This window comes from Cardiocondyla obscurior, linkage group LG04 (genome assembly GCF_019399895.1).
Source record: "Cardiocondyla obscurior isolate alpha-2009 linkage group LG04, Cobs3.1, whole genome shotgun sequence".
Taxonomy (NCBI): Eukaryota; Metazoa; Arthropoda; class Insecta; order Hymenoptera; family Formicidae; genus Cardiocondyla; species Cardiocondyla obscurior.
This window is the reverse complement of record NC_091867.1, coordinates 485,770-494,812: the sequence shown is the minus strand read 5'-3', so window position 1 is coordinate 494,812 and position 9,043 is coordinate 485,770. Positions and strand designations below refer to the sequence as shown.

The 9,043-nt window shown below is 37.9% G+C and overlaps 1 protein-coding gene across 1 annotated transcript; it reads left to right on the top strand.

Moving 5' to 3' along the window:
* The first annotated feature begins 4,213 nt into the window (after window positions 1-4,213).
* On the top strand, window positions 4,214-5,429 carry LOC139101984 (uncharacterized). The gene is made up of 3 exons (XM_070655533.1): window positions 4,214-4,625; window positions 4,699-4,901; window positions 4,977-5,429. The coding sequence occupies exons 1-3, from the start codon at window positions 4,214-4,216 to the stop codon at window positions 5,427-5,429; spliced, it is 1,068 nt and encodes a 355-aa protein (XP_070511634.1).
* Window positions 5,430-9,043: the final 3,614 nt, after the last annotated feature.

Genomic DNA, 9,043 nt, shown 5'->3' with positions numbered 1-9,043 from the left:
GCTGTAACTAGAGTTCGGTCGCGTGCCGCGAAAGAAGAGACGTCGCGGAGCCGAGGACGCGTGATAACGCCGGAACGCGCACCGAACCAAATAAGGAAAAATTAAGGGAAGCGAAGGACTTGTAACACATAACCAAATAAAAGACAAAGTGCTTATTTAACTATCTTAAAATTTATCGCCCTTTCCCCACGGATCCCGAAAAACCGACCTCGTGCACCGGCTACGGTGCAACAGTATTGGAAATGAAATGGACTCAGATCATCATCCGCTGATTGTACAGATTGAAGAAGGAAAAAAGAGAAAGTGGAGTTGGAAGAGAAAAAATGAAAAGGGGCCATGTAGATTAAAGTGGACGGAAGAGAAAAAAAATAAGTTTAAAAAAAAATATAAGGAGAAAAGAGATGAAACAGATGATGAAGAGATAAATTGGACAAAACTAAAAGATAGAATTAATAAAGTTAAGGAAGTTGTAAATAAGAAAACTAAGGAAGAAGAAAAGGAAAAAGGAGAACAAGCAAAGGAAAGATGATGGGATGATGAATGTAGAAATTGTAAAAAGGAAGTTAAGAAAGTATTAAAAGAGTGGAGGGAAATGGCAGGAGAAGGTGAAAACTATAGAAAAACAAAAAAAGAATATAGAGAATTATGTGAGAAAAAAAGAAAGAAGAACAAGAAAGATGGGAAAGAGAAATAAAAAAAGTAAGGACGGAAGGGGATGTGTGGAAAATAGTTAATAAAGGAAGAAAAAGAAGAAAGGGGCTTAATGAAGAAATTGAAATGAGTAAATAGGATGAGCATTTTAGGAAATTATTGGGGGGAGTGGAATGGAGAGTGGTAGGAAAAATGAATCCAAGAAAGATAGATGAGGAAGAGGAAATTGAGTTAGAGGAGGTAGCCAGAGATAGCCAGAGTTATGAAAAAATTGAAAGAAAGTAAGGCCACAGGTAGTGATGGTATAGAAAATGAGGTATGGAAGTGGGGAGGAGAGGAAATAAAGAAGGAGCTATGGGAAATTTGTAAAAGAGTATGGGTAAGAGATGGAATACCACAGGAATGAAGAGAAAGAACGATTGTGCCAATTGTTAAAAAAGGAAATGGTGATAAAGTAGAAGATTACAGAAGAATAACATTGACACAGACGGCTTACAAAGTATATGCAGCGGTATTGGCGGAGAGATTAAGGAAGGATGTAGAAGAAAAAAATATTTTGCCAGATAGTCAAGCGGGTTTTAGAAAAAAAATTGGAACAATAGATCAAGTATACAGGGTGTTTGAAATAAGGTTTCCTTCCCGGTAACTGTAGATAGATATCGGGAATACAAATCAAAAAGTCAGATATCATTTAGTAAAATTCGTAACCGTTACCGAGTAAGAAATTACTGAATTTTGACGAATTAGCGCGGAGCACATAATAAGTCGGGCACGACAGGTGAGAGCGGGTGGGCCTTAGGGAGAAAACGGGGGTGAAACGCCGCGCGACAATTGTCTATCACACCACGCGTTGACTCTTGTGTTCACAAATATGAACTCGATGCGACCGAAACGATCGCGTAAACGTATCGTTTCGGTCGCATCGTGTCACTCACGCGTCGTCGCATCGTTTCGGTCGCACGTCGTCGCAATGTCTCGCTCGCGTGATGTTTTTAACCACGCCTCGCGTATCGCAGTACCATTCGCTCGCGCGTCGTCGCATTGACTCGCTCTCGGTCGAATATAATTGTTGATATCTTGTAAATAAACGCCCAAATTAAAAAATGGTATGGAACTTTCTTGTTCCGAATAATTGAAATTACCTATTTCTCCAGGGTGCGTCATAAGGTATGAGACACACTGTATATCGCAACAAGTCACAGATACTATAAAACAACTACATGTATATCATTGGCGAGATCTAATGTTATTGAAACAATGCATATTTCGCTGTATATTGCAGTATTTTGGAAACTGCTTTTGTATATAAAACTGAGCTGTCCTGAAAACTGCCAGTAGATGCTAAACATTTTAAGGTTATTCTTATTTAAACATACGAAATAATGAAATAAACAATTATAACAGTTTTGACATGTTTGGCATCAACTGGCAGTTTCCAGAACAGCTCAACTTTAGGGTAGATAGAACGTCTAAAAAAAAAACGAAAAATCCTATACCGTTTTTTTGAAATTTTTACTCGTTTTCAATAAAAAAAATTAATTTATATACGCGCGAGAGCAACAAGGAAGCGTAAACTGAGTGAGCACGCGATAACAGCGGCGAGTATCGCTTAAAGAGAATGGCGAAATTAGCGCGTAGCGAGCGAGACAAGGAGACAACGCGCGAGCAAAGCGATGCGACGACACACGAGCGAAATGAAGCGACAACGCGCGTTGTCGCCTCGTCTCGCTCGTAGCGCGCTAACTCCGCCCATCTCTTTTAAGATATACTCGCCGCTGTCTATCGCGCGCTCACTCAGCCCATGCTTTCTTGTCGCTCTCGCGTGTATATAAATTAATTTTTTTATTGAAAACAAATAAGAATTTCAAAAAACGGTATAGGACTTTTCGTTTTCTTTTTAGACGTTCTATCTACCCTAAAAGTTTGTTTACGTATGTTTGGGACATCCTGTATACAAAAAGCAGTTTCTAAAATACTGCAATATACAGCGAAATGTGCATTGCTCCAATAACATTTGATCTCGCCAATGGTATTAATACAATGCATATTTCACTGTATATTGCAGTATTTTGGAAACTGCTTTGGTATATAAAACTGAGCTGTTCTGAAAATTGCCAGTAGATGCCAAACATGTCAAGGTTGTTCTAATTGATTATTTCATTACTTTTATGTTATGATACTCTTCGGGACACATTTATACAAAGTGTTTCACCCCATGTGTCGAATATTACGCGAGTAGGTAGGTCTTGGGAAGAGAAATCGAAAAGTCCTATTTGCTTAATTTTATTCGTAAGCGAAATAAAAATTTATGAAATTTTCCGGAGTGGGAGCGTACCTAAAAGGAGTTAACGTTGCGAGTATAAGCCCGACCCAGGCTGTTTAAAGACAAGGAGAAACGCGCAAGCAACACGAGGCGACGACGCGTAAGGCGGTGACAAGAACGACGCGCGAGCGATACGACGACAATGCGCGCGAGGAGCCGACGATGTGCGACGAAGCGAGACGAACGACGACGCGCGAGCGAGAGGAGATACCAATTTTAACGATATTTATAACGGTACGAATTTAAAATTAAATAATTACACGAAGTAAATATAACTATCTTTTTCTCACCACCTATCGAGGTAGATAGTACGGCGCGTTTTTTTTTAGAGTGGTTTCCCGGTAGGCCTAATCCACTGCAACACTCAATGCAACAATTGTTCAAAGTGCCTCCCGTACCTGTAGGCAAAGTTCGGCCTCGAACAATTTGTTGCGTTGCACGTTGTGCCATATCGGGCGTCACTGTATCGAAGGCCGCTATAATTGCAGCACGAACCTCCTCCACAATACCTTCACGCACGGGTGCGACTTGAGCTTTATATGGCCCCAAACAAACCACCAGATCCGGCGAACGTGCTGGCCGTAATGGGACCACCGCGACCCATCCAACGCCCCGCGAAACGATTATTTAGTACCTGCTGTGCGTTACGTGAAAAATGCGGCGGAGCACCGTCCTGCTGGTATATTAATTGTAACCGGACGTTAAGTGGTAAGTTCTTCAGAAACGGCGGAAGATCATTTTCTAAGAAATGTGCGTAGCGCTCTCCGTTTAGACAAGGAGGTAAAAAATACAGTTTGATCTAAAAGTAACAAATAACAATATTATAAGTTTTGGTTGCATATAAATAAATTAATTTTTTTTTTAAAACTATTTACAATTTGATCTCCAATTATACCCGCCCACACATGTAGCTGCCACCGATACTGGAAAGCGGTGCGCTTAATTGCACGCGGATTCTCTTCACTCCAAAGAACGAAATTTTTAGAATTAAAAATCCCATTTGGAGTAAACAATGCTTTGTCCGTCCATAATATAAAATCCGGAAACGACTCATTTCGCCTGCATTAAGCCAATAATTCTACACGTATTTTTTAATTATTATTCTACAATATTTACGTACTTTAAAAATATACTGTATTTTTATTATTATTTAAATATCGGTCGGGCAATTTGTTAGAGCAGCGCCGAAAATGTTTTCAATTTTTAATTTAATACTTATTGTGTATCTACCGTACAAACATGAGTTACACAGCGAGTGAATACACGGACATGATAATCTGCTATGGTGCCGCGGGTGAAAGTGCACTAGCCGCAGCGGAACTTTACGCGGAAAAATATCCGGATCGCGAACATCCATCGTATCGCACAATTATTAGGTGCGTGCAACGAACAAGAGCCACGGGATCCGTGGTTCCTCGACAACGTAGCGTTGAACGTGCCGTACTTCGAAACATTGAAGACGAAGAAGAAATACTTCGCAGATTTGAAGACGATCCAAGAAGCAGTATTCGTCGTGTAGCGCGAGTGCTCGGTTTACCAAAAGCTTTGGTACACCGCGTTGTCCGAGAAGAAGGGTTGCACCCGTATCATTACCAGCGGGTGCAACAGCTTTTTCCTCGGGATGAAGAACAGCGCGCTATATTCTGCCAAGGTATTATTCTTTCTGTTACGTATATTTTCGAAGTACGCAAATATTGTAAAATAATAATTAAAAATACGTGTAGAATTTTTGGCTCAATGCAGACGAAATGACTCATTTTCGGAATTTATATTATGGACGGATGAAGCATTATTGACTCCAAATGGGATTTTTAATTTCAAAAATTTCGTTCTTTGGAGTGAAGAGAATCCGCGTGCAATTAAGCGCACCGCTTTCCAGTATCGGTGGCAGCTACATGTGTGGGCGGGTATAATTGGAGATCAAATTGTAAATAGTTTTAAAAAAAAATTTATTTATTTATATGCAACCAAAACTTATAATATTGTTATTTGTTACTTTTAGATTGAGCCGTATTTTTTACCTCCTCGTCTAAACGGAGAGCGCTACGCACATTTCTTAGAAAATGATCTTCCGCCGCTTCTGGAGAACTTACCACTTAACGTCCGGTTACAATTAATACACCAGCAGGACGGTGCTCCGCCGCATTTTTCACGTAACGCACAGCAGGTACTAAATAATCGTTTCGCGGGGCGTTGGATGGGTCGCGGTGGTCCCATTACCTGGCCAGCACGTTCGCCGGATCTGAACGTGCTGGATAATTTTGTTTGGGGCCATATAAAAGCTCAAGTCGAACCCGTGCGTGAAGGTATTGTGGAGGAGGTTCGTGCTGCAATTATAGCGGCCTTCGATACAGTGACGCCCGATATGGCACAACGTGCAACGCAACAAATTGTTCGAAGAGCCGAACTTTGCCTACAGGTACAAGGGAGGCACTTTGAACAATTGTTGCATTGAGTTGTTGCAGTGGATTAGGCCTACCGGAAAAACCACTCTAAAAAAAAACGCGCCGTACTATCTACCTCGATAGGTGATGAGAAAAAGATAGTTATATTTACTTCGTGTAATTATTTAATTTTAAATTCGTACCGTTATAAATATCGTTAAAATTGGTATCTCCTCTCGCTCGCGCGTCGTCGTTCGTCTCGCTTCGTCGCACATCGTCGGCTCGCCTCACGCGCGCATTGTCGCCTCGTATCGCTCGCGCGTCGTTCTTGTCACCGCCTTACGCGTCGTCGCCTCGTGTTGCTCGCGCGTTTCTCCTTGTCTTTTAAACAGCCTGGGTCGGGCTTATACTCGCAACGTTAACTCCTTCTTAAAGGTACGCTCCCACTCGCGGAAATTTTCATAAATTTTTATTTCGCTTACGAATAAAAATTAAGCCAAACCGTATAGGACTTTTCGATTTCTCTTCCCAATACCTACCTACTCGCGTAATATTCGACACATGGGGTGAGACACTCTGTATAATCCAGAAACGAGTCTACATTTTTTGTCTGTATATTGTAAATTACGTATATTTTTAAACAAATATATGTACATTCGTAAGCTCTCCAAAACGTTCATATCTGTGCAAGAGCATTGATACATGTTTTAAAATCCGAGCGCTATTACAACATAATATTTTAAAGATCGGGTTTTGTCGATACATCTTGCACCATTGGCATCGAATGTTAGTGATACACTGCCTATTTGCCTGTATCTTGGGGTATATTTGGAAAATTCTTTTGTACATAAAACTGAGCTGTTCTGGAAATTGTCAGTTCATGCCAAACATGTCAAAACTGTTCTAAATATTTATTTCATTATTTTGTTTGTTTAAGAAAATCCGTGTTTCGCTATTTATAATTGAATAAAGTAAAAAAATTTGGACTGCTTTCTGGCTGATATAACAGTATCCCGAATAATATCATAACATAAAAATAATGAAATAAACAATTAGAACAACCTCGAAATGTTTGGCATTAACAAGCAGTTTCCAGAATAGCTCAGTTTTATGTACAAATGAAGTTTCCAAATTTACTCCAAGATACAGGAAAATATACATTGCATCAATACCATTGGCGTGATCTAATGTTAATAAACCAATGCATATTTCGCTGTATATTGCAATATTTTGGAAACTGCTTTTTGTATATAAAACTGAGCTGTCCTGGAATCTGCCACGTGATGCTCAACATGTGTCGGTTACTTTTCTATGTTTATTTCTGCATTCTCGAGTAACTAAACCTTTCGAAAACTCGTATAGCGTCTAGAAAGCAGTGCGCATTTACCGTCTACATATTGCAAGTCACAGATATCCGTAAACAAATGAATACGCATTCGTAGGATCTCCAAAACGTTTCAGATGTATATAAAATCACTTATACATGTTTATCAATTTCGAGTTAAATATATTACGAGATATTTAAAACATTGGTTTTTTCCAATAGATTCTTGTGGTTACTAGTATTATATGCCGATGCTGCTGAATCGATGGCTGTATTTGCAAAATATGATACGTGTCGTGAAAACTATTGATTTGTTAATTTTTAATTTTAATAACATAATTTGTAACATTATCATCTTTTTATGGTTAACAACTTTTTGAACGTGTTTTGTGATCAAATGTATATTGCTTATTTTTTCTAAATTTATTGTAATTATTGAAATGCAAACATTTATAATTATCGTACAATATTTTCCAAATAAGGAAGTGTTCTAAAACTTCCGATTTGTCAATATTGATTTGTGATAGAATGGCATAATTCAGGACATCATCATACTTATAAAATTAATAACTTTTTGATAAATAACAGCCTTGTATTCCATGTCTGACAATCAGAATTATATTGTTTGTCTATCCCAAACGTATTCATATTACTTAGAGGCAAATTGTTACAATTATAATGAAATATTTGCAAATTAAAGAAATGTCCTGAAAACTACCTTTTTGTCTACAATAATTTTGATATAAAGTGGTATAATTCAGGACATTACCACATTTTTGCAATTAGCAACTAATATATGCTATATCCCGTGTTTAAAATTATCAATTATTCTTTCTTTAACGTATTCTTATAGCTGAAAAATAAATTTGAGTGGTTATTATATGATATTTGTCAAATAAATGAAATGTCCTGAAAACTACCTACTCGTATTTAATTAAATTGGCAGAAAAAAATACGCTATATACAGGGTGTATCATTTAATGTGTCACACCGAGTAGGAATAGGTAGGTCTTGGTGAGAAAAATAAAAAAGTCTTATACCATTTTGCAAAATTCTCAATGGTTATTGAGAAAAAAATTAATTTGTCTAGCGCAAGAGCGACAAGGAAGCCACGCGTGAATGAGCGCGACAGGCGACGGCGCCATTCTTAACCATTCGCTTGTCGCGCTCACTCACGCGCAGCTTCCTTGTCGCTCTTGCGCTAGACAAATTAATTTTTTTTTTAATAATGGTTACGAATTTTACAAATTCGTAAAGGACTTTTCGTCTCCAAATCTGACTTCCTACCCACAGTTTTAATATTGCTAATAATATTTCAGACACCCTGTATATACAATTTTGTATCACCTGTCAAAAATCTTTCCTTCCTTTCATTTGCGGCAGACGTCTTCGCTGCTTTTTTCAAATTGTCCCAACAATTTCGGAGCTGTTCAGGAGAACGATCAGCAAAGCCGCTGGAGGCATTAAAATTAACCGCTAATTTCTCCCAAGCGGTCTTTTTCTCGCTTTGTGTGACACTGTTTTTTTTATTTTCGAAAACGTTAAAAAACTTTGCGACCATATCTATTAAAAGATCTTTTTCTGCGGTTAAAAAATTGCTGGTCCGACCTCTTTTTAGATTTGCATTTAGATAATGCAATATATCATAACGCAATAACAGTTGTCATTTTATAGATATTACGATCCGCTCGCTTAACGGCATGCTGCTTTTGCGCCATTTTTTATTGATTTTTTCTCTTATATTTATGAATGAACCAATCGGAGCTTTAATCAGAGCACATAGGATAACTTCTTTCTCCGTTAGCTGACTAAAGAAAAATAACCGACCAAATACGTTCGTGAAACGCAGCTCAGTTAACCAGGTCAGTTAATTTTAACGACTGGTTAGAGAACGCGAGTTTAAAGAGTGAATTGGTGAAACCGGCCCTAATAGACCCTTTCACCATCAGTTAAAACTAACTTCAGTTAGTGGTTAGTTAACTACGGAAAAAGGGTGGTGAAACACTGTTAAAAATTAACTGGCATTAATCGAGCTTTAACAATGGTTAAAATCGTTAACCAGTCTTGGTGAAACCGGCCCTAAAAATGTTACTTAACTTTTTCACAGCATGGCGATATGTAGTATAATACTAAAAATGTCTTTGGTGGTTCTGATATTTCTTTTCATTATTTAGCTTCCTAGATAAAATTACATATTAAAAAGTTAGTAGCTCATTTTTATTATATGTAGCAATTTATTACAAATAAAAAAAATTTGCCTTTATATAAAAAAAAAAATACTTTCTCTTAATGTACATTGCATTTAATAGGAAATTTTTTTTCTTATAAAGCTATTATGAGTCGGTAGATTCATTGTACCTT

What these genes read in the sequence shown, in the direction of transcription:
- LOC139101984 (XM_070655533.1), top strand. Translation starts at nt 4,214, where the DNA reads ATGAGTTACACAGCGAGTGAATACACGGACATGATAATCTGCTATGGT. An exon ending in GCGCGCTATATTCTGCCAAG is followed by an intron (nt 4,626 to 4,698) that starts GTATTATTCTTT and finishes AAATACGTGTAG; the next exon opens with AATTTTTGGCTCAATGCAGA. An exon ending in GTATAATTGGAGATCAAATT is followed by an intron (nt 4,902 to 4,976) that starts GTAAATAGTTTT and finishes TGTTACTTTTAG; the next exon opens with ATTGAGCCGTATTTTTTACC.